The 25,706-nt window shown below is 35.6% G+C and overlaps 2 protein-coding genes across 2 annotated transcripts in view; one reads left to right on the plus strand and one right to left on the minus strand.

The window, feature by feature from the left end:
- Positions 1–7,714: 7,714 nt before the first annotated feature.
- LOC117325825 (RING finger protein 11-like) lies at positions 7,715–17,405 on the minus strand. Its single transcript, XM_033882312.1, has 3 exons — positions 17,189–17,405; positions 14,926–15,077; positions 7,715–14,176 (listed from the first exon to the last, which is right to left on the minus strand). Exons 1-3 carry the CDS (start codon positions 17,294–17,296, stop codon positions 14,005–14,007), a joined length of 432 nt encoding a protein of 143 aa, XP_033738203.1. The 5' UTR covers positions 17,297–17,405; the 3' UTR covers positions 7,715–14,004.
- A 468-nt stretch (positions 17,406–17,873) lies between these two features.
- The window catches only part of LOC117325826, a 29,005-nt gene continuing 21,172 nt past the window's right edge, over positions 17,874–25,706 (plus strand). The window contains exons 1-9 of the mRNA XM_033882313.1: positions 17,874–17,954; positions 19,061–19,149; positions 19,489–19,623; positions 19,828–19,916; positions 21,610–21,774; positions 22,367–22,496; positions 22,789–22,860; positions 23,567–23,690; positions 23,982–24,036. Coding sequence (XP_033738204.1) covers positions 19,112–19,149; positions 19,489–19,623; positions 19,828–19,916; positions 21,610–21,774; positions 22,367–22,496; positions 22,789–22,860; positions 23,567–23,690; positions 23,982–24,036 — 808 coding nt within the window. The 5' untranslated portion in view covers positions 17,874–17,954; positions 19,061–19,111. The remainder of the gene's footprint in view (positions 17,955–19,060; positions 19,150–19,488; positions 19,624–19,827; positions 19,917–21,609; positions 21,775–22,366; positions 22,497–22,788; positions 22,861–23,566; positions 23,691–23,981; positions 24,037–25,706) is intronic.

Here is a 25,706-nt window from a genome sequence, read left to right on the forward strand (position 1 = left end):
TCACTACACACAGAGTAGAGGAATGTATCACTACACATAGAGTAGAGGGGTATATCACTACACACAGAGTAGAGGAGTGTATCACTACATATAGAGTAGAGGAATATATCACTACATATAGAGTAGAGGAATATATCACTACACATAGAGTAGAGGAATATATCACTACACATAGAGTAGAGGAGTATATCACTACACATAGAGTAGAGGAATATATCACTACACATAGAGTAGAGGAATATATCACTACACATAGAGTAGAGGAATATATCACTACACATAGAGTAGAGGAATATATCACTACACATAGAGTAGAGGAATATATAACTACACATAGAGTAGAGGAATATATCACTATACATATAGTAGAGGAATATATCACTATACATAGAGTAGAGGAATGTATCACTACACATATAGTAGAGGAATGTATCACTACACATAGAGTAGAGGAATATATCACTACACATAGAGTAGAGGAATATATCACTATACATAGAGTAGCATAGGCAAAATTACACCAATAGGCTTGGAACGAAATTGCAAGATTTTTGTTACCTAAGACGAACAAGCAAACCTTCAGGTAAAGACATGACATCAAGACGACGCAAGTGCAAAGCAGGATCAAAAACTCCCTTAACCGAAAAATTGCTGGAACGTAGGAAATGAGTAGAGGAATTTATCACTAATACATCAATTTTGTAGTCGCCATAATGATACTTAACAATTTGACGCTTAGTATGTCTTATTACGAACACGTAATCCCATACCTAGATTACGTTAATAATTAACGATGCACAGAGAAATCTCAGTTATAATTGGCGGCAACATTCACGGATTCAATCAATTTTTTTCCGTAATATAATTCCGGGAATGACACATGTTCCAAATACCTAAAGAAAGTCAGACATTTTATGTGACAATGTTTTGAAACGATAATGCTCAAATTGCCTTTATCACGATACATGCACAGGTATAATGTGAATGATGGATTTTTCCTTTAATCAAAACGTTCGACCAATTGTGATTTTGACAAACAATTGTCCAAAACATGTGAAAATGTTCAAAGAAAACCCCACCACATATTTTTTTACTGTTTCGCCCTGCAGTAAGTGAAGTATCAGCATATTAATATGCGAACGGCGACCCATCACAAAACTGTAACCAGAACAAAATTAAGTAAACAGCTGCATAATTCGTATCAGGAAACTCGTATATGTACACATCCTCCGGAAAAGAGAGCGTTCACTACCAGCTGATACCGTCCTCGCGTGACCTTCAAATCGAGCAAACGAGCAAAACATCCGCCATCATTTACATCATTTACATATAAATATATTCATACAAAATATCCAGCACCCAGTTGAAATATCTCATTTTTTGTCTCAATCGGCGAGAATTTACGTTTTTTTTAGCAAAATATTTTTGGTGGTGACAATGACAATTCTGATACATGTATTACATTTCATGGACAAATGGTTGTGTAGTAATTCAAGAGAAAGATAACACGAAACTTAAGTGTTACGGATTGTATCCCAGCCCGTTATGGTGGTATGTATAACAGACAAAGTCGTCAAAGACTGGCTAACTTTAATGACCTTAGGATGTTTATCCCAAGATCTACCATAAAACATTTGATACATATACAAAAATAACACCCCCCCCCCCCCCCCCCCCCCCCTCAAAAATGTACGTATGTATGACAATATACAGACTCCAAACCCAAAATGAGGTTCGGGAGGAGGTAGGGGGGCGGGGGGGGGGATTTTAACGTGGCAAAGTAGTGGAAATTTTTTTAGTGCCTCAAAACGTTGTTTGAAATCTGAATCAACATAGCGCAAAAAGCAACCGCTTGTCCAATAACCCAACAGCTTAATTGAATCTGCAGGAACCCCTGCATTGTTAGCCCAGGAACCCCTGCATTGTTAGCCCAGGAACCCCTGCATTGTTAGCCCAGGAACCCCTGCATTGTTAGCCCAGGAACCCCTGCATTGTTAGCCCAGGAACCCCTGCATTGTTAGCCCAGGTTGCAGCTGCCCGACGGAAAGAATGCCCTCCATAAGACTTTTGATTCAATCCCATGAATGCTAGCAAGAGACGAAAAGCCTGTATAAACACTGTATAAGATAGACATTTGCTGTTATCCAGTACAAACAAGGGGTCTAACACCGCCTCTGGCAAGGATAAGATAGCCATGCAGCAAGGCAGAACAGGGGCGCAAGCGGTGATCCCCCAGCATAGTCAAAAACCTAAGACGAACAAGCAAACCTTCAGGTAAAGACATGACATCAAGACGACGCAAGTGCAAAGCAAAGGGGGGGGGGGGGGGGGGGGGGGGGGGGGGGGGGGCAATTTCGGTATAACTTACGAGGTTTTACATGTGATATGTATCTTGTTTTCGGTATACCTTACCAGGTTTGACATGTGATATGTATCTTGTTTTAGGTATACCTTACCAGGTTTGACATGTGATATGTATCTTGTTTTAGGTATACCTTACCAGGTTTGACATGTAATATGTGGGCCCCCCCCCCCCACTTTTTGTACACCCCCCCCCCCCCCCCCCCCACACACACACACACAAACACTTTTTGACATCCAAAATCTAAAAAAAGGGAAAAAACAACGAAGTTTTATATTCATATTTTCGAACCTAAAATGTTTTCTTGAAGGCAACGATAAAAACTTAATCTTGTAAATCCGGAACATTCCGACTTTTATACTAGTATATCAATCCTCACACCTGTGTGTCGGTCGTCTGCACTAGCCTGGTAAGTCAATATTTATATCTTAATACGAAATTTTGCTTAACTTCATCACATAGATTAGATAAGTTGATGATAATTTGTGAAGTTGATTGATTTCATTATTAGAATAAGACAGAAAAACAACATGGATAAGAATGCACGGTTTTAACGTGAATAGAGTGATACTAATTACCTACAGGTACCAATGAGGAAACACCGTATAACATGAAACGGCACTGGCATTTGTTGTCGACAAATTAGCAGCATATCAGGTTCGCTTTAGATACACATTCTATCAGATGCGAAAAGTTAAAAACCTGTCAATCATTAAGGAAAAATAATAAGTTATTAACCTATTCTAGGTAATTTTTCCCTTTTTTGGAGGAGGAATTTTTTTTATAGCCTTAAAAATTAGCGCCGCCCTGGACCCGCTGGGCAGCCCCCAGACCCCTCGCAAAAAAAACAAAAAAAAAATCGGCTCGCGCCTTCGGCGCTCGCATTACCACAAAATTACTCGACCCCCCCCCCCCTTTTTTTTTTCGAAAATCCGGGCCTGGTGATTCATGTTTTACTATAAATAATGTATCCTTATTTGTGTATTTGCGTAAATACATGTAACTTTTTTGTACTACATAAATTATCATGGGATGTTGAAATGATAATTATTGGCTTACATGGCATACGATTTGTTTAGTACGTAAAATTTAAGGTTAAAAAAATATTGCCCCCCCCCCCCCCCTCAAAGAAAACCTATGGTGGGTTCTGGCGCGCCATTTTTTGTCTCAATCGACGAGAATTTACCTTTTTAGCAAAATGTTTTGGGTGGTGACAACGACAATTCTGATTTCACATTTCACAGGCAAATAGTTGTGTAGTAATCCAAAGTTACGGATTGTATTCCCGCCCGTTATGTTGGTTTATACATATTACCACAAAAGATATTCCTTGTGAGACTATCTAATGAACAAATACAATTGAAGATTGCATTTTCTATGTAGTGTTGAAAGGTCGAGCACGTGCAAAACACGCAAAGACACAAGTGCAAGGACATATAAAACACGTGAAATACAAATCTTATCCATTTTATTCAGTCGATTTAAAACATCACCCGGAGATTTTAGTAAATCGTTAACTTAGTCGTTTCAAAAATACTCTTGATAGAATTTACCTGAAACGCGACGATGAAAAGAACGTTTAGAATACTGGTTTCCTATAATTAACAGATGCCAATTTGAGGTCCGAACTTTCAATCAAAGTATAAGCGCGTTCTGCAGGGGGCCCCTCGAATTGCACAAAACACGTGTTAATATATAGCTAACACGTAAAGTAACACAGTGTACGTGTTTAAATTTTGATCGTGCGACTATAGGATCGGGAAAACGCATCGTGTTTTTGGGTATCTTGTTTGTCACGTGATCGTCTGTTTACTTCCAAATATGGTGTTTTCCCGACCTGACACGGTTTAGGCACTTTAATAGGGGACATAAATAAACAGTATTAAACCTTCCAGTTTATCACTTATGCAGCGAGTCGTTGTTTTTTTTATTTAAAGCGGGTTGTTTTTTATTTATATTTATTAACGCAAAGCTCCTAAATAAATCCAGTTTACGGGGAACAAACATTTTGCGCAAAAACGCGGGAACCCATTTTAAAAGGCCGCCGCGAGTGTTAGCACATTGCAATGTGCCACATTTTAAAAGTATACAATTAATTTACCAATCAATATGTCATCTCGTGCTCGTTTACACCTCATAGCAGCCATTCATCCCAGCATGCTACTGACCAAATATCTTGATCCTGTGTATGTTAGTCATTAAGCATTTGATCCGTGTGAAGTTGTTTTTAAAAAGGGAAAAGTTGACGTCGGACGGACGGGCGGACGCCGCATCACGGCATATGCTCAGTTGACCGATAAGATCTTAAGATACTGTATGCATGTTATTGAATAAATTTAAAAGTATTCACAAGGTAGAAGAAGGTAAGGCGGTACATTTCTGTACCCAGATATATATAGAGTGTAGTTACAACGCGTAAAGTTACCGAATAGTACCTATCCTTCAGAGGGGTCATTTAAATCTTCATCTTTAAGCCAACGTTACCTGGCCCATATAGTCTGTAGGTCGACGAAAATGTGTGTCATTGGATACATAGGGAACCACCTCCTCCTGAGTCACGTGACTCGATCTTTAGATGTCATTTACGTCAGAGACCTATATACTAATTTTTATTTTATTTATATAGGTCTCTGTTTACGTTAACCATCGATGTATAAAAAAATCGATAACCTTAATGATTTTTATAAGGTTTCAGAATGATCATTAATACTTAATTTATTGTGTTGTGTTTATTATTGTCATATGTTAATCAAATTCCCGAAAACCGAGCCCCAGTAGTCGTCATGAGATACACCCTAGCATCATTGTTAGCCAGGGGTTACGATCCGCAGCCCTGGCTAGCTAAGATGTTCCTGTTTTGGCCAGCTTCCATTGAGCTTCCTGTCTATGCTCTGACGAGCGGACTAGGTTTCTATGGTTAGTGACGGTTCGGAAATCTGCTTGCATATCATTTTCCTAAGTACATGTATTATGCTGTACGTGTACAAGTAATAGACTTACGGTTTTGTAATGTAATGCGCTATTGAGTAGAATGATAAGATGCTGACAAATATTGGGCAGAGTTTTCCAGAGGTCAGAGATAATTGTTAATTGCGTTTGTTTTTGTGGTCGTAGTGTTTGTTTTTTTTATAATTTGTCACGGCAACTTTCTAGGGTACTAATTGAATTGTTATACATGTCATGTTTGTACTGATGTGCTGTAAAGCTCAAGGTTAATAAACAAATTGAATTAAATTACACAATTTTCTAATCAAAACAATCTGTACATATGTATTTACACCAAGAAACAGTTTTACATGCACGTGCAAGAACTTAAAAAGACTTTTTCTTAAACATTTACAGCGAATAGCAGCATTTTTTATCCTTATTCAGAAATAATCTGTTGTTTTTTGTTTTTGTGGTTTTTTTTTAATTGCATGTTTTTTTCTCCAAGAAGTCTAAATAACGAGAAAGTTAGCATGGAAAGGCATAGTAATTATTTTGCAAAAAAGCAAATGATGGCGCAAAGATACAATTCATTATTTGCCGACCCTATAGTATCACCTTAACATGGAATGATATTAGTCCATGTATTTAAACCACTTGATTTTAAGTCAGATGACCCGAATCTGACCCAGAGGGCCAGGATAACCTATAGTCATTGTGCTTCATAATGTCGTAGAGTGATGTGAGTAAACTTTTTTCACATTTCAAACTTCACCTCTCAAGTTCCATCAGTGGGATCCTAAGATGGTCCTAAACACGTGTTTTTATTTTCGGGTGGGCCCAATATCCTAAATAGTCACCACACCCGCAATATTGAGAAAGACATTTTAAAATTTCTTGTTTGGTGAGAAAAGGAAGCCAACAAATTGTTTCTATTTTTCGACCTCGTCAAATTTCGACAAGGCAGCCACAGTGGCATTTTTTGTAACATGATTGGCAATCATGGTTTCCTGAACATGCATATTTTTAAGTTCTTCTCGAGTTCCAATTTGGATTCAGTTCAAACTTTCCTGAAGTTATTACGAGATGATCTGGTCTATATTTGACCCCTGCATGTGACCTTGATTGGGTCAAGACTATTTGCTTGCGGAAAATTGAAAGTCAAACTACATATGCTGCATTATTATAAGTTCACAAGCACTAAATGCAGCAAAGTGATGGCAGTTTCCCTGTCCTTAAGCTTTGTCTCTCGTTTAACCTGATCAAGGTGTACCTATTACCCCCTAGAGTGTGATTTCTCGGTCAACCTCTAGGGTATAATAGATGAAGCGTGCTAGCAACAATACAATGACTTCATGTCGACAATTCATCACGTCACTGTCAACATTATGTTACTCTATAATACTACTTTTTTTCAGATATACAAGAGGCGCATGGTCCTTAACGGTCTCATGAGATTGATACCTTTGCAATGACTTAAATTTGAAGTAAATGTCCTAGCATGCTAAAGGCCCAATTATCAGGTCGCTGGGCGTCCTGCTTAATGAGAAGTCGTTTAAAGATTTTAGCATATTTGAACCATGTGACCTTGAAAGTAGGTCAAGGTAATTATTTTGAACAATCTCGATAGCACTTCACCCCAGCATGCTACAGGCCCAATATATGAGGTATCTAGGCTTCTTGGTTAGCGAGAAGAAGTCGTTTAGATTTTTTTGCATATCTAAATCCTGTGACCTTGATTACAGGCCAGGGTTATTCAGTTTAAACAATCTTGATAGCCCTTCATCTCAGAATGCTACTGGCACAATATCAGGGCTCTTGACTTTTTAATGAGAAGTTGTTTTAAGACTTTAGCATATCTAACCCCTTTGACCTTGATTGCAGGTAAATGTCATTCATTTCAACACTCTTGATAGCCCTTCGCCCAAGCATGCTACAGACCCTATATCAGGTCACTTGCTTAATAAGGTGTTAAAGATTTTAGCATATTGGACTCTGGTGACCTCGAATTAAGGTCAAGGTCATTCATTTGAACAACCTTGATATCATTTCACCCCAGCATGCTATATATGCTAAATATCTGGTCTCTAGGCTTCTTGGTTATTGAAAAGAAGTTGAAAATGTAAATTGTTTATGAACAGACGACAGCTGACAAAAGGCCATTAGAATAAGTCACCAAAGACTTTGTCTCCAGTGACCTAAAGCTAGTATGATGAGAGAAAAATAATCAGCACTAAATAGAGAACGTGACAGAGCAATCTCCAACCCTGGAATGTTATTCTTGATTGTCTAACTCTTAACAGAGCCTGGGTAGAGACAACCAAGAACATCGCCCTCAGGTTGGATATTTCTCTTGTCACACCCTCAAGGTAGAGGAAGATTTCATTCATTCCCCTTTTTGAGGAGACAAATAAAATGTAACACAGATTATCTCACACTTTGTTTATTCTTCAACAGTTATTCCGTGTAACTAACAACACATACAAGCCACGCCATATTACAGAGCGTCATGTATTGATACCACTGTAATCATCTGGTTTGTGGCAAAATGACCAGCGTATTGCATGGAGATCTGTGTGTGAACAATGGAAACATGATATTGTGGGCGACACCCATTATAGGGCTAACCAAGGCAGTCGGAGTCAGGCAATGTACGCTCAACAATTCTTAAACACAAATATACTCACGCATACCTCTCACTCCTAGTTATATACTAACTAACTGCTGACAAATGATGAATGTATCAATATTACTTCTTAATCCACACAATAATCTATCATAATACTATACATAGATGTTTTTGAAGTTATTTAAATATCCTGTATTCTAATTTTTCCTGTATTTAAATTTATCTGCTAATTCACTAGATATCTTTCATAACAAATCCATAATTTGATCAATACAATATAAAAATTAACTTTATTGCAGTAAAACATTAAAAAGTTTTCAATATGCAAAAAAGGATCAGCTATGATATGTCATGTATTTCTTTGTAATAAGGTTTTTGTTATTTATGTTTTATGCCATTTGACTGCTCATAATTAGGATCTGGGTTTAGATCAGCCAGAGTTCATGAAAAGTCTTATATGAAACTTTTCAAGAATTATTTCAAAGTTAGTATTACAACAAAGATGTCACATTTTTATGTGAAACTTCTAATTAATGTATAATAAGCTAAACATGTGACAGACTATTCAAAATGAAGTGTGACATTTAATGAAATACAAATTACCATGGTAACAGACTTTTCCTGTACTGGTACTTTTAAAAAGTAACATATCAGTCATCTTACTTACATAGATTAAAGGCCTATATTGTAACAGTATCTACTTGAATAACAAACATATACAGACTGTACCAATAATGTAAGCAACAGACATAGTATGGAAATATCATGAAGTTATCAATGATTGCATAGGAAAGGATATAGATACTGTACCCGAGGAAAATCTAATTAATGCTTTAGGGCTATTAGATTCACCATGCACACAGCTAAAGGGCGATAGAAACTTTAACAACGCACACACGCAGACAGATTCAATCCTTGTTAAGGGAAGGAAAGTATACTGTTTTACCTGATTAAAGAATTCAAATCGGTTTTAAAATATTACAGCAGACAAATTCGAACTGTTTGCCTCCAACACAATTTTGTTTACATAAATGTGAGAATAAAGTTTTTTTATCATTCAATTTTCAGTAATTCAATAATTTAAAACTTAACCGAGCTGAAAAAACAACTTTTGTTTTGTATTTATTTCTATGATTTCTGTATTTAATGTTTTACTTATGTAATTAATACATTTATTTCAGAAAACATTCATGCGTAATACTGTAGGATTGTAATATGGATAATTGGAGGTAATCGAACATAAAGATACAAAGGGAAGTAACTCTGGTAAAAAAAATGATATGGGTAATGTTGTTGAAGATATATGTTATATATATATGCTTATGATGGGTATATATTTGCTTCCAAATATGGCTAGGTAATTAATTTTTGTTTGTTGTTTTTTTTTATTCTGGCAAGACATATTCATAGCTGGTTCCATGTCATATGGTTTGGACTTGAGCTACATTGTACATGCAATTAATACAGGATTACAAGATCTGAACCAAACCTAAAACTGGACAGAGGCAGACATGGCCTGAAAATTTAAATAAAACATATTGCACTTCATATCCAAAGAACAGGATGATATTAGTTAAATTACACTGAAATAAAGTACTGAAATATTAACATTTTGTATAAATTACTGGAATTCGGTGATCATGCAACTTAGTTTCTCTGACACATATTCAGATATTTTTAGCAGAGGATTCCAAATCTAATACCGCGATTGACAACGACTCATTTTGACAAGTGTTTTATTTCAGATATAAATCTGGCAAACAAGTCCCCAGGCTTCATAAGAAAGGCTTTAAACAGTTTTTACCACTACATGTAGTTAGAATACAGTGAAAAATATGTTGTTTACTTTATCATAAATTCAACAATATTCCACTGTTTTATTGAATTGCTGATTTCAAATTTCAATTTATTGTTTTAAAATTTTGAAAATTTTGTGAGTAATCCATCTTAATATCAGTATGTGTTACATTTTCAATTTCAAAGCATGCAACTTATCAAATGGATTTTTATAGGACTGTCTTTCAATCACATCAGGTGAAATGTAAAATTTAATTAAATTTAAAACAGTATAATAAATACTCTATTGCCAAAATGTAAATATAAATCTCAGTCAGGCCTTAATTTAGACAAACACTTGTAATATTGATCCCAATGTTTATCAGTTTGTTTTTTTAATTTTGTCTTCAAATAATGAAAAAAAATGTGATGGCAGTATAACAAACTCTATGAATTTTATAAACTGTGGAATCTGTTACAGAACGATACACTCAATCTGTTGAGTTGTTTACTGATGTAGCAGTTCACTCATACATCTCTCTGATTCAGTGACAGTTCACACGTAAAGGCAAGTGGATCATACATCAATAATAATCAATAATAACATGTGAAACTAAAATGACTAAACAAAATCTACAAGATATAACGAACACCATGATGTGTCTAACCCTACAGCGCGACAGTATTGTCCATACACACACAAATTATACACAGAACAACTTTTATAATCCATGTGACTTACAAATACAGATACCAGCACTAATATGTTATAGAAAATGATATTTCAAGAAACTCCAGCAGTAAATGCTGAGATTGAGATGATTAAATCTGATAATATTTATAAATTATTTACTGTGAATATTCCACTTTTGTTATTGCAAAAGAAACACTTCCATTTGTCTCTTTCAAACATTTGAAATTTCTGAAATTTCCTTTTTCATAAAAGGCCTAAATACTTTTGACACTAACAAATCTACCTAATCATATTGAGGTGATTGATGAATTGAAGCTAAAAATGAATAGCATAATCAATATGCTACAATAATTATACAAGTCAGAGTAATATTTAGGAAAATGTCGGTGTAGGGAGGATGCTTACATGAACAGTGGAACCTCACTAAGTTTGAAATCTAACAATCCCATCTAACATGTATGGGAAACAATGTTTAAACAAAAATTGTGAATCCAAAAATAAGTGCTTCCAGTCGATATAAAAGATCTTCATCTACAGTCTGAAATAGGTGTGTTCTTTGTTTAATGATGTAATTTAGTTGAACTTTCGCCAAAAGTGTCATAGTTTGGAATTTTTCCTAAAGTTAGTTTATTGCTTTAAAATTGAGTAAAAATGTCGATATTCATGTCACGACAAATCTCCCTTATTTTAGGCAAAACTCCCTTAAAATAATCATCAATCTCTCTTATTGGTCTCCCAAAAATATGGCATGTATGGTACAGCTGTATAATATTTTGGAATTTTCCCTACAGTATCAAATGAATACATTCATGTGAAATGTGTATTTATTTGAAATGCTCTTTAAAAAATTCATGAGAAATAAATAAAAAAACAATAATCTGAAAAATGAATTTGGAATATTTTGTCTTAGCAGAATTATTTAATTATACAATGATTTATAAACATACATTCAGGTCAAACATCCTTATTGAATTTCTTATCAGTTACTTTAAAGGGAAACTGATAATTATTATACATAGAAACTCCAAATGAAACTCCAAATGGTCAATAATAATTTAAAGAGATTCTACTTAACAGTTTAATATAACACAAAGGAGTTTACATAACAGTTATTACACAAAATATTCTCCATAACAGTTATTACACAAAATATTCTCCATAACAGTTTTAACACAAAAGATTCCACATAACTGTTATATAACACAAAAGAAGCTTACCACTATCCAACATATAAGAAATGTCTCTATTCTCAACCAATAAAAGCCAGTGATTATAACAACAAAAATAAAATAATAAATAACAGCATCTAAATGCATTTACGATAACAAACACTTATCTTCCCACTTTAGGGTCTGATCAATATTAGATAATAATAAACAACATTCAAGAATAATAATCAAATCATCTTTTTCAACATGAAGTATGACTTTTGTCGGATAAAAATCTCTGTTCATTAAAAGTAGTAGAAATTTTTCACTGAAGCACTATACAATGTACTTTGTTTATTGAAATATATTCACTGTAGTAAGCACCTTGGGGCTTTTAAAACTGAAAGTTGTAGCATTAATTTTATTTTCTTGTTGGTTTTTGGGGCTGATAATGCTCATGAAATATTCCTTTCTAATTCACCAATAAAAGGATATCAAATAAATGGGGAAAAAAATCTCGCATACTAAATCAGTAGAGAAAAATATGGTACGGTAACATAAACTTTGAATAGGTCTTCCGTTAAAAATGACAATTTCAATAGTTTTACCCCCCCCCCAATAACAGCATAGAACCCAGTTTGTCAAAATTCAGTTTACACACCAATTTAAAAGCCAAGTGTTTGGTTTCCTCAACAGATTAAAGAAAATCTTAAATCAAAGAACAGTTTCTGTGACATTGTGTTGATCAGCTTATCAATCAGAGAAATATTGTTTGTGTATATTTTATACGGATGAGAACAAATTAGAGATTACTTGAAGGAAAGGTGCTTCATACAGTGAATATATTTGTACAGTAAAGGTCTTGCCATTTTGGCATTCTGTATGTTGCACAGCTATAGTACTGAAACAACACTGTTTTATCTTAAATAAAAGATATTATAAAGAATTTCTAGGTAAAGCTTAGCAACCTAAATGAAGAAAAAGCCTGCTGTTATAAAGCAGAAAACAAGAGAAAAGCAACAAAAAAAGGGTAAAGCACAACACTCAAGTGTACTGGAAACAATGTACCAGCACATAGTCATAATCCATAGAGATATCACATCATTTCATAAATGATCAAGGATTTCTAGAAAGACTTTCTGGTATAGTAATTACTATATACATAATACAAAACTGTGCACAGACAAAGAAATCCATTACGTATATACATATGACACAGAAAACATGTTTCCTCAATGTGTTGATATATGTAATGAGCTTTCTTTACATACTCAAAATGTAGACACTATAAACTATAATAATGTGATCATATGGTGATTCGTGATCATACACTAATTGATGGACAGTGAGTTGATGATCAGTTTCTGGGGATCAATAGTTTAACATGATGTCATCATTTGTACGTACAATAGTCTTAATATTGTAAACATACGTATTTTAGCAGTACTCATTTTTTGCAATATTCTTATTTTATCACTTTGCACTTTAAGTTATACATTATTGTATATCATGATTGTGCTTTAATTTTTTTTCGATGGCAACTTTTGTGAATGTGCCAGTTCATCATTGAGCTAATCTGCAAAATTTGCTGTGTAAAATTTGAGAAAGCTAAAATAAGCACATTCACAGTATAAAACATATATATACAGGTATGACGTTAGGTGCAACCCGCACAGCCTAGTCAAGGTAGGTTCTATGTGGCAGTTCAACTGTCATTCAACCACAAACACTTCATTGTATTTCACAGCTCAATAGTTTTCCACCAATAGTTTTCCTATTCTATAAACAAACAGTTTACCCTGCCATATATAGACATAATCAAAATGGCTATTTTAAATTGTATGTCTATCATGTCACTGTCAATTGGTTCATTTGAAACAGCTAAACATAAATGACAGCAGCTGACAGGTCATTGTCGATTGGTTCATTTGAGGCACCTTAACACAAATGACAACATCTACCAAGTGAAGGCAATGTCGATTGGTTCATTTGAGACACCTTAACTAATAAACTTGATTTTACCAAAAAAAAAAAAGCTCTGTATACCAAAACCTTGTGGACAATCTTTCATATTGTGAACTGTTACTACCTTGTTTTATATCTAGACCTTTAAACAACTTGACTGAATGTGCAGGATCAAGTGTGTTTTGATGAGGAACTAGTCACTATATAGCTTGTATTTACAGTAGCAGGCTTGTCTTTGCAGCCACTAGCACTGCAGTCGCACAGTCACAATCGGCAGATCTCTTCAAAACTATGTAGCTTAAGTGTCACTTGCACACAGCCACATTTTCAGATCCACAACTCTACCAAACTGTCTTTTTAAAACTTGAGGAATGAAATTCTGTCATAACATGTAGTCTATATCACATCTCCAGCACCATTACACAGAGACAAATCATCAAGCCCCTGTAAAAAAACAAATCTGTATGACAGTTGAGTCTCTGTGTCCTCCATAACGTCTCTGGTGTCAATTGGTTTCATATGTTGTGAGTAAAGCTGCATCCACAGGCTCCATACAAGACGGACAGGTGAATGATCGCATTAACCAGTCGTCAATACAGTCTCTATGATAGGTGTGCATACATGGCAAAAATCTCAGGCACTCTCCCAGTATAAAGTCGTTCATACATATAACGCACCTGAAACAGCAAACACAAGTGACCATATATCTATTCTCAAATAAGCAACTTCCCTCAGCACAAAAGTTGAGTTCTGAAGTTGGAGAAGGGCTTTTTTGTGAACCATATATTGATAACTGTTTTAAAAATGAAGATTCTGTAAAACTTACATTAAATCAAGACAGGTCTTGTTTGTGTCTGAGGGACAATATGGTAATGGATCGGAGCAAGAAAGGAAATGTTGTCCCCAAGTTAAAACAGAAAAAAGATAAAACAGAAAATAGTCTGATACTTCATATATTATTCTGTATAAACAGTACCATAAAATATATAATATTACACACACTGACTAAATGTCAATTTTTTCCCCTAGAATATTCCAATTTAAATTGCAGAAGTTTCATCATGAATTTGTGTTCCTGGACTATTGATGCCAGGGTAATGTCACTGCGTGCAGCTAATGTATTGTTTAGGTAAGCAATTCAAGTTCATATCTGCATACGTGTACATGATTTTTTTTTTAAATAAATACATTTAGAACTTTAACCCTTTCACCCCTGCTGACCATATTGGATTTCAAATGATGATTCAATGGAAGAGTCCACTAAAATTTCTTAGGGTTGAAAGGGTTAAGTGCTGCTGACCTGTATAGATTATGAAAAGGCTATGTTCAGTCATAATATCCAATACCCTTCATGGTATAAAGGATGACTAGATATCTTGCTACTACAAGACTTACAAGCTCTTTACATAATAGGGTATGTACTTACTCTCTGCCTTTCTTGTTGGTGCCGTCGTACACGCCTGTAGGTAGGTGACTGATCAGTCCTAGACGTTTGGCGATCTTAATCTGTTCCTCCTCTGACAGTTGGTTGGCCAGCCGACTCACATTAGGGGCAGGGTGGTACACTGGCACACGTTCCTGTCACAGTAAATGTATATCATTATATATTGATATGGTATACGCATTACGGTAATATCTATTGTCAGTACCAGGTAATACTAATTTGACATACATCTAGATTTAGGGTCAGTCATTTGTACCTGTGTATTAATATACATGTACATGTTTTATAAGTGTTGTCAACATATAGGATTTTATATAACATTCATGTACCTTGACAAAGGAGCATGCCACTCTTTAAAGCTACAACATATGTCTGCAGTACTGTCACTATGATCACTGCGGTGTAAAATACAAATATGCACATGTCTGGAGGAGTGCCAGATTTGCACGACTGTAAAAAAATATATATTGTGGTGTGCATTTCTTGCAATTTACATAATCATGAATGAGTGGGAGCTCGAGAATCGATACTTTTAAAAGCTGCACATGTACATCAGAAACAAATCTTGCAATATTAATCAAATATGTTTTAAGTCTATGTTTTCTAGTTATGCTTCCTGGGGTGACCTATACTGGTATATAATAAAATATGCTGATTTGGCAGATCATCACTTTGGTAGCAAAAAATACAAATGCAATGTTGCTGAATGTTGAAATATACAGCTTATTTTTTGGACTTCCGTGACAAAACTGCACAATGAAAAATGCTAATAACCTCAGCTGTGCATGTGATATGCATCTCTTGTAAAAGATTTTTCCTGGTCTACTATAAAAGGTGAACCACTTAAATTTAATTTGATACTTCCTACATATGAGGCTGATATGTACGTCATCACTAATAATCATTTAATAAAAAAAAATCTATACTGATCATTATACCGTTCAGGATGTATTAACTAACATTTAGTGCAGAATTTGAAACAGATTCAATTTATGTTTTCTATATCTATCACCAATGCAAGCCTGCCAAGAGTAATTATAGGGTAATGTACATTTTACCCCTGCAGAATCCGATTTGTTTTTCAGGGAAGGCATTAAAGGTGGGTTGGGTTGGGTTTAAAAATGTTGAAGACAGTGCTAGCAATTAAATGATTCTTCTGTCACATCATTTATAACTTTATGAATGAATACTTTCTTCCTATTTTTTCTTCCCTAACACTTCATCTGGCAAAATCTTCACCTGACAATATCACACTTCTGGTCCTAGTGCTGAGTATCTGCCAAGGAATGGCCATAACCTTTCAGTTTTGCTTACCAACAGAACGAGACAAAATAAGTCTGAAATTGCTGCTTTCTGCTTGATGTTCTGCTTTAACGTAAAGTGTCAGTATATTTTGACTTGTAAGTGTGTCACGCTACCATGTCAAGGGTATGATATTTCAGTGTGTGACCACACTATAAAATTTTGGTGTGCCTGCACTATAAATGTGTTCATCAGTGGTCTCATCATTTCCATTTCGTGTTCACCATTTTAAGATGACCTTAGCGTATGTATGACTGAGGATATAAAATCCTGAGAGCCAAGTCACCATTTTGGGGTTACAGTTTCTGTTGAATCAATTAAATACTCTTGGCTCAAGATAACTGCTTTGTAACATTACCTAAAATGTACCTTCATTCATGGTCTGAATACTAGATACAACGCATCAATAAACTGGTTATAGATTCTTTCTAGACAAAATCTAAATCAGTTAAGCTACATGTAGTTTTTTGTAATACCCATTCTATTAAGACAGCTAGCGCTGTACGCATTCACTCACAAGCAATATTAATCAGATTATATATATTTGTGATCTACCGTTCATAATTATTTTTCAAATGTATGTGTTATCTAATTTTCTATCTTATATTTAAATAATTTTTATTTGTTACTTATTTACTGTACGCCATGCTGTTGTTAGTCATTTTATGTAAATATGTTTTGAGGAAGGGTTTCACAAAAGCTTTGTTGCTAAAAATAGCTTTACCTATCATGGCTTTTGTATTCTAACTAAATCAATAATCTATGCCATATTTATCTGGAAGAAACAGTTTGTGATAACACGAAAACGTTCACCTTTGCGACGTCAGTTAAAACACGTTATGTATGGACAGTTACTGGGAATCAAGCATGTTTTTCACCACAAAGGACCGTCCGATATGGCCTTGTGTTGTTTGTAAACACTGTCTGACATTGTGACACGAACCTGATACGGCGGAGGAGGGCCGAGTGCTTGCTCTGCTCCATCTTGGGTTTCATGACCGCGTAATAACGATATGTCGTCGGTACTAGGAGTTTTAAAACAGTTCCCCATATTGTTTCGTGATGGCAAACCAGCTGACTATAAAATAAAGGTATATTCAAAACACGCTTTCATTGTCCTGGAACAGGTGACAAGTGAAAACATTCGCCTGATTACAACACATTCTTCCGCGAGTGACGTAAATGTCGGGATTTACTTTTGACATTAAAGTCTTTAATGATCATATCAGGGATTTGAGAAATTATACTATACATTATAAATTGCATTTTGTAATTAGTATTACATTCAATGATTAGAATTTAGATATTCCAATTGAAGGATTATATTTTGCGTAGGAATATTTTTTCAATCAAAACAAACCCAAAAATTGTATTTGGTTTCGTATTTGTATGGACGTTTACACGTTCACTTGGAATTTGACTAACATTAATTCTTACATACATTTCGTTTTTGCAATCAGAACTATTGATATTACATAAACATTTTTTTACGAAACCATAAATAGCTACAAATATGTCGACGTGAAATGAGTGCTTGCAAGAAAAGCTGATATAAGTATATAAAAGAAGATATATAATGATCCAGATTCTACTTTCGATTTCCTATGCAATTATACAGATAATCTAATTTTAGACATTTTCAAACATGCTTTGTCATACATAGGTTTTCTTTACGTCGGATATATTACAGTGACATTACATCAAGAAAGGTAACTGCTTATATGGCATCACATATGCGTTAGTCGGATCGGATTCCCCCAGAATACTTGTCAATGTTGTTTGAGAACATGTTATACATGCGCTCTAATACACATGCGCCTTCATGTGTATGCCAGGTACTTTGGGGGAACTGAAGTGGTAAACTTTTAAACTAAAAACTAGGTCCAATTTAAATAGCATAATATTTTATATAACTGATGCTATTCAAAATCAATCTGAACTCTATGGTTTTTAGCTCAGCTGGCCTGAAGGGTCATCTGTAATTGTCCGTCCATCGTCAACTTTTTTCATTCAAACTTGATAACCAAGAGAACGAGAGACCTGATATTAGTCCTGTAGCATGCTGGCGTGAAGGGGTACATATTTGTTCAAATAAATGACCTTGACTTATTTCCAGGGTCACAGGGGTCATGCAGATATGTTTTAAACAATTGAATAAGTTCTTCTAGAGATGTGCAAAAGACTCAGAGTGACATGCTGGCTCTGACACGAATAGGGTACCATAGGGTGTTGATATTCAAATGATCGAATGACCTTAATGTTTTTTTCAAAGTCACTTAAGTCCAAAGATGTTTAAAATCTTTTAACAACAAATGACCTAGGTGTGTTACATAGAATAGTTTTATTGCAATTTTAACTGCATGCATGTGTGATGGTTCATGGATATGGGCATTTCAGCTGCATAGTCCAATAGCTAGTTTTTGTGGCTGTGCGGTTGATTGTAGTGTCTGTGTACCGAAGTTAAGCAATGTCGAGCATGGTCAGCTCTTGGATGGGTGACCGCTCCGTTGTTCCCCCTGTGCACATTACATATGCAGTATACATGTGTATGATCTAGAATGTCATATGGTATGCTATCCTTTAAAGTGTATTTGATAATAAAGCTCACAGCAATCAACTATCAATATCTCCTGCTTTACAAAACAAATTCATAATACCTAACAAATAAATATTTCACCTTAAATCCACTTCTCTAAATCATGGTGAGCGATACAGGCCCATTGAGCCTCTTGTTATTTGTGATGTCAAACTGGATCAGTCATAAATGTTAAACAGATTAAATTAATTCTTTTTGTTTGTGTATTTTTCATTTCAGATTATGAATTTGCAACAACTCATGTTAGTGTGAATTAATTATAAGAGGGCAATGGAGGTAGAACAGGAAGAAGGGGACACAGATGATTGGTAAGAATTAAAATATGCCATGATTTAGGTGACATTAATGGCCTAATCAAATATATTCTGGATTACATAGGAAATATTTGCTAACATTTTTACAATCATAATGCTAGAACAAATATTCCTTATTTTTCAATTGGTAAACTAATTTTTACTGAATGCATCTGTAGACTTTTGTTTAGATTGATCATGTTCAAACATTACAGTCCAAAAATTCACTGTTGCTTTATTTGTTTTATATGTACTGCTACATTTACATGATAATTTTTATGTCAGATTGCAGCAACAAAAACAATTACAGGTATATTAGAATCCAGGTGATCATTCAAGTCTAATTTTCTACAGGCCACCCTATCTACTGGAGGACCTGCCCACAGAGGCTCTGTTGGAGATATTCCAGCACCTTGACTGGCACATCCTTGTCAATGTATCCCAGACATGCTCACGATTTAGAGACCTCTGTCTAAAGGCAACACTGTGGTAAATATAAGCCTTTTCCCATCTGTCTAAAGGCAATACTAATTGGTAACTCTAAGTCTTATTCATCTATCTACAAATCTATAGTAACAAATTAAACCTCTGACATCTATTTAATGACATCTAAGCACTTGTCTGCTTTTTGAAATAACCCTTTAACTAGAAAATTATGATAAGTATAAACTTATAGTTAATAATATTTTCCAGGTTACGCATGAAGCGGCTTGATTTTAGAAATTGTGCTATACCCTATGACAAAAAGATTTTACAGATAATGTCCAGGTGTCCAAATGTTGGTAAGTTTGTAGCGCTGAACAATTTTCTTTAAGCTAGCTAGTTTGAACTGTGCCTTGGTAGCTTATGTGGCACACTACATATTAATACAGGACCAGATGGGAGATTGTATTTAGTCATGCCAAAAATGATTCATTCTCCCACACTTTATATTTACTTTCCTTACTTCTAAGGGAGGGCATTAATAGAATCTTTCATGAGTCTGTTTAGTGGACAAGGATATCTCAGTCGGAATGTAAGAGATTTGTTGGTGCAGAAGGATTATTGAATGCTTGCCAGCCACTTATACAAGGTTTGCTGAGTGCTGGCTAGCCAAACTCTACACAAGGTCTACTGAGTGCTGGCTAGCCAAACTCTACACAAGGTCTACTGAGTGCTGGCTAGCCAAACTCTACACAAAGTTTGCTTAGTGCTGGCTAGCCAAACTCTACACAAAGTTTGCTGAGTGCTGGCTAGCCAAACTCTACACAAAGTTTGCTTAGTGCTGGCTAGCCAAACTCTACACAAGGTTTGCTGAGTGCAGGCTAGCCAAACTCTACACAAGGTTTGCTGAGTGCTGGCTAGCCAAACTCTACACAAGGTTTGCTGAGTGCTGGCTAGCCAAACTCTACACAAGGTTTGCTGAGTGCAGGCTAGCCAAACTCTACACAAGGTCTACTGAGTGCTGGCTAGCCAAACTCCACAAGGTTTGCTCAGTGCTGGCTAGCCAAACTCTACACAAGGTCTACTGAGTGCTGGCTAGCCAAACTCTACACAAGGTCTACTGAGTGCTGGCTAGCCAAACTCTACACAAGGTTTGCTGAGTGCTGGCTAGCCAAACTCTACACAAGGTTTGCTGAGTGCTGGCTAGCCAAACTCTACACAAGGTTTGCTGAGTGCTGGCTAGCTAAACTCTACACAAGGTCTACTGAGTGCTGGCTAGCCAAACTCTACGCAAGGTTTGCTGAGTGCTGGCTAGCCAAACTCTACACGAGAGTTGCTGAGTGCTGGCTAGCCAAACTCTACACAAAGTTTGCTGAGTGCTTAGAGCCAAACTCATACACGAGCTTTGAGATATCCCTGTCTTTGAAATAAACTGTTTTGTGATTGTTTTCCCCACATTCTTACAAATAAACAAATTCCAGTTAGACTAGATATTGATCTAATTTGACTGCCAAAAACCAAAAACCCTAAGGTTGAGACAGGGGATTCCTCATTCACGTGATACAATAATGGGCAATTCATCAATATATGACATCATAGGGCATGTGAGCTACTTTCTATCCCTACCCAGTGTGAGATCGAGTTATCACTTCCGTAGGCAGAAAATGCGATCACCCTGTGAAGTATTTGAGAAAAATTTGTCTCCCTACCTAGGTAAGAGACAGCTTCACATGTGCCTTTTTTCTGAAATGTCACGACTCATAATAGAATGATGTCATCACTTTATACAGCATAACCATATCACAAACAAGTTACATCATCAATTTTGTTGCACATTTGATACACCATCAATCAGCCTTTGATGATGTAGACATATCCACCCTTGGCATAAGATTTTTAAAGTGCAGCCCTTTTGTTAAACTTTGCGAATCTCACCCTCGGGTTCAGATATCAATTGACATGACTCAGGGTAGAGAAATTCTAATTTTCACTGGTACTAACCTTTAGGGTGTAGAAAAACTCTCTAAAAAGTGTGTATGGTTTTATCTACAGAGGTGTTATACCTGGGTGATGTACTGCTGGAGGAACTGGAGGAGGAGAGTGATATATTAGACACAAATCTTGTTGGCATCGATAAATTCTTCCTCAGTGTCCTCAGACAGAATATTCACATCAAGCAACTTTATCTTAGCATGCATGGAGTAACCAACCGATCAGGTAGGTATGACAAAGGACTATATATGTGATGTGTTAATGTTTTGAAGAAGATTTTGTTATACTCCCCCCACTTATCAAATATTAGTCATCAGCTAGTCTTTTGTATATATGTGTAATTGTCCATCTGTTCTCATAAACCTCTGGACAGATTTCGTACAAATTCACTACATAACAATACACCAGGTTCTACACCAGATTAGGTTTGGTGGTCATCAGTGAAGCTGAAATTTCAAAGATTGCACTTTACTTCTTTTAAAATAAAAACTTGTGTACAAATATCTCATGAACCTGAAGTTGACAGATTTAGTACATTATATTTACACCAAAATATCACACCATCATGTTATACACGATATCAAAGTTTGGTGGATATATAGGTCACGGTTAAATGTCAAAGGTCAAACTCAATCACTTTTAAATTAAAATTTCTGGATAGGTATCTTTTATTGTTTTTTTTTTTGGGGGGGGGGGGGGGGTATAATTATGTTAGCCCCCTTCTCACATGCCTTTTATTTACATAGAATGTTGTCAGGTGTATCAATGATATATATGGTACATCACTTATTGTCTGGTTTTAACTGTGTTTTGACAGTTGAGGCTATCTGTGCTAAGTGTACAGAACTACAACACATTGTGATAGAGGACAGTGATCACATGGACCGAGATGCACTCTCTGACCTCGTCAGTAGTATACCAGGCCTCCAGGAACTGCATGTCCACAAGTAAGTGAAACTTGTCTTTTCTCGGGTCGCAGACTGCTTTGAACCAATAACCTTTGCTATTTGATTGGCATTACAAAAATATTGCATGTCAAACATACCAGGTATTTTTCAAACCTAGTTTCTTAGTAAGTTGAATAATTGTATGGTTAATAGAATGTCCAGTAAATAGAGTAAAATGCCAATTTCATTATAAAGACACCTTAAATATTTACCAGATATACAATAGATTTGAAGAGATATTTCAATTCAGCCAAACCTGTAATAATTGTTTGATGACTGATTTTTATTTCAGCTGTGTGTCTGTGATGTACCCAGAAATAGGACACCAGGATCCCGATAAAAAACTTAGCCTGACACGACTCAGGTGAGGAGTCCCTTTATATATTAGTCATTAGTTAATGGTGCCTATAGTTCCCTTCTTATTGCTTATAAGTGTTGTTTGAGTGATGAATTATCTAGAGTTTCATGGCCCATTGTTGACAGCTGAGTGACCTTTGTGAGTTTGTGAGTGGTCAGTTACCCATTGTTTGTCGTATGATATGAAATATGGGTCACCCATTGATGAGCTACCTACTGTTTTTGAGTGATGAGTTCCCCTTTGTTTATGACATATGAGTTCCCATTGTTTGTGACATACAAATTACCCATTGTTTGTGACATACGTTATCAAATTCCCCATTGTTTGTGATATACAAGTTTTCCATTGTTTGTGAAATACAAATTACCCATTGTTTGTAACATATGAGTTCCCATTGTTTTGACATACAAGTTTCCCATTGTTTGTGACATACAAGTTTCCCATTGTTTGTGACATACAAGTTTTCCATTGTTTGTGACATACAAGTTTTCCATTGTTTGTGACTTACAAGTTTTCCATTGTTTGTGACATACAAGTTTCCCATTGTTTGTGACATATGAGTAACCATTGTTTGTGACATACATGTTTTCCATGATTGTTTGTGTAGAAGTGACATGTCTGGTCAGATTTTAGTGTATAAGTATGTTTTCCCCAGTAATATTGATGTTTTGTTTTTCATTTTAATGATTTATCTTTTTATTTGATATTTCAGTTTGACAGCAATGGGGATTTCTACAGAGGATGTTAGCGTTCTACTCAGGAACTGTCTAGGGCTGTGTGACCTTGACCTTAGTGAAACCTTTGACCTACACATCTTTCCCAATGATGTATTACCAGTAAGTTCTTAAAGATTGACATCAATACAGGAAGTGGTGGCAATGTCAAGGTCATTATTATTGAAAATGAGTATTAAGTAGAAATCATATAAATGGAACAATGTCCTTAATTCAAAATTATAAGTTATAAAAGCATATTTTCTTATCAAACTCAAACATTCAGTTATTCTGTGTTAAGTGGGTTTTACTGTAGAAATGATGCAAAGTTCAATATAAATTGAAATACAGGCATTTAATGTGAATGGCCATTAATTTTAGTAATTTAACAATTTTATTTCTATATCTATCCAGACACAGAAGAGTGCTTTGGATACCTTACAATCCCTTAAATTACGAAACAGCAGAGGTAAGTCATACACGAATCCGTAGACTACGAAACAGCTATTGTAAGTCATATACAATCACTTAGACTACGAAACAGTAGAAATAAGTCATATACAATCCCTTAGACTACGAAACAGCTGATGTAAGTCAAATACAATCTCTTAAATTACGAAAAAGCAGAGGAAAGTCATATACAATCCCCTGGACTACGAAACAGTAGAAATAAGTCATATACAATCCCTTAGACTGTGAAACAGCAGAGGTAAGTCATATACAGTGGACCCTCGATAATCCGAACACCTTCGTTCCCAGTCCAAACCGTCCGGATTACGAGTTTTCCGGACTGCCGAATTTCGTGTACCAGGTCAAAAAAAATGTCGTGTAAGAGTTATCTCCCTTGATTATATACAATCCGGGACGTTTCATAAACACGTCTAATTGTCAGACTTTTTAACAATAAATATACTTAATATGTTTCAGATATGATTCTTGTTTTGTTTTGTAGAAAGTAAAAAATAAACTATGTTTTTAAAAGAACATGTAAAGTGAAAGTTGTTTTATTTATAGCGGGCATATGTGACCTACAAACAAAACACATGTGTCACGTCCCGGAGGTTCACAAACAAGTAGAAATTACAAACGTTAAATACCTTAGATAAAATACCCGGATTTTACAACTTACCGTCAGTCCATGTTTTTTTTTATGATTTTTACGTACCAGAAACCCCAAGCTATCTATTAAGTACGCGACACCAGCGAGAACTACCCAAGATGTCCGATAATTATTAAACCCGTATTCACTTAACAATGTGACGCTTAGTTAAGTATCAGACGACTATTGACTAATTTGTGTGTAATCAACCTAGTTCTTGTAATCACTGCTTAATACGTAAATGTGTATGTAATTATAATAACATGCATCTTTCAATGAGTCGTCGTTTCACGTAACGGTGTTACAAAGCCGATATCCGTGTTTACCCAATACAAGTGTTAATGATGTTCATTACCGATCATAAATTTATTACAAGTATTTGAGATTGATTAATTATCGTATCACGTACTGTTTGTTTGTGCATAAATTCTGTAACATTTAGGTCGTAGAGAAAAAGCAATGTACCGTTATAAAAACAAAATCTACACATTGTAACACAGGTAAACACCCGGGGCTATGACCTGGCAGCGGTCGCTATGACTACGCACAGTGTCAAGCGATAGTCTGTACAGCTGTCGACACGGGTGACTTGCCCCGACATTTTTTTCTCCTCGTGGTGAAAAAATCGTCCGGATTATTGAGGGAAATTTACTAATGAAAAGTACGTTCCGTTCCCAAAATGGGCTTCCGGAATCGGAATCCGAATTTCCGGACTGGTGAGTACAAATAACATTACGGAAATCCGTTCCCGTGCATTTCCGTCCGGACTGTGAGTTTTCCGGACTATCGGCGTCCGGATTATCGCGGGTCCACTGTACCATCATTTAGACTACGAAACAGCAGAGGTAAGTCATATATGAACCATAAGAGTACAAAATAGCAGAGTTAAGACATATACAATCCCTAAGACTACGAAACAGCAGAGGTCAACCATATACCAACCCTTATACTACGAAACAGCTGATGTAAGTCATATATGAACCCTAAGACTGTGAAACAGTAGAGTAAAGTCATATACAATCCCTTAGACTACGTAAAAA

This window comes from Pecten maximus, chromosome 4, assembly GCF_902652985.1.
Source record: "Pecten maximus chromosome 4, xPecMax1.1, whole genome shotgun sequence".
Classification (NCBI taxonomy): domain Eukaryota; kingdom Metazoa; phylum Mollusca; class Bivalvia; order Pectinida; family Pectinidae; genus Pecten; species Pecten maximus.

What these genes read in the sequence shown, in the direction of transcription:
- LOC117325825 (XM_033882312.1), bottom strand. Translation starts at nt 17,296, where the DNA reads ATGGGGAACTGTTTTAAAACTCCTAGTACCGACGACATATCGTTATTA. An exon ending in GCCCTCCTCCGCCGTATCAG is followed by an intron (nt 15,078 to 17,188) that starts GTTCGTGTCACA and finishes TTACTGTGACAG; the next exon opens with GAACGTGTGCCAGTGTACCA. An exon ending in ACCAACAAGAAAGGCAGAGA is followed by an intron (nt 14,177 to 14,925) that starts GTAAGTACATAC and finishes TTGCTGTTTCAG; the next exon opens with GTGCGTTATATGTATGAACG.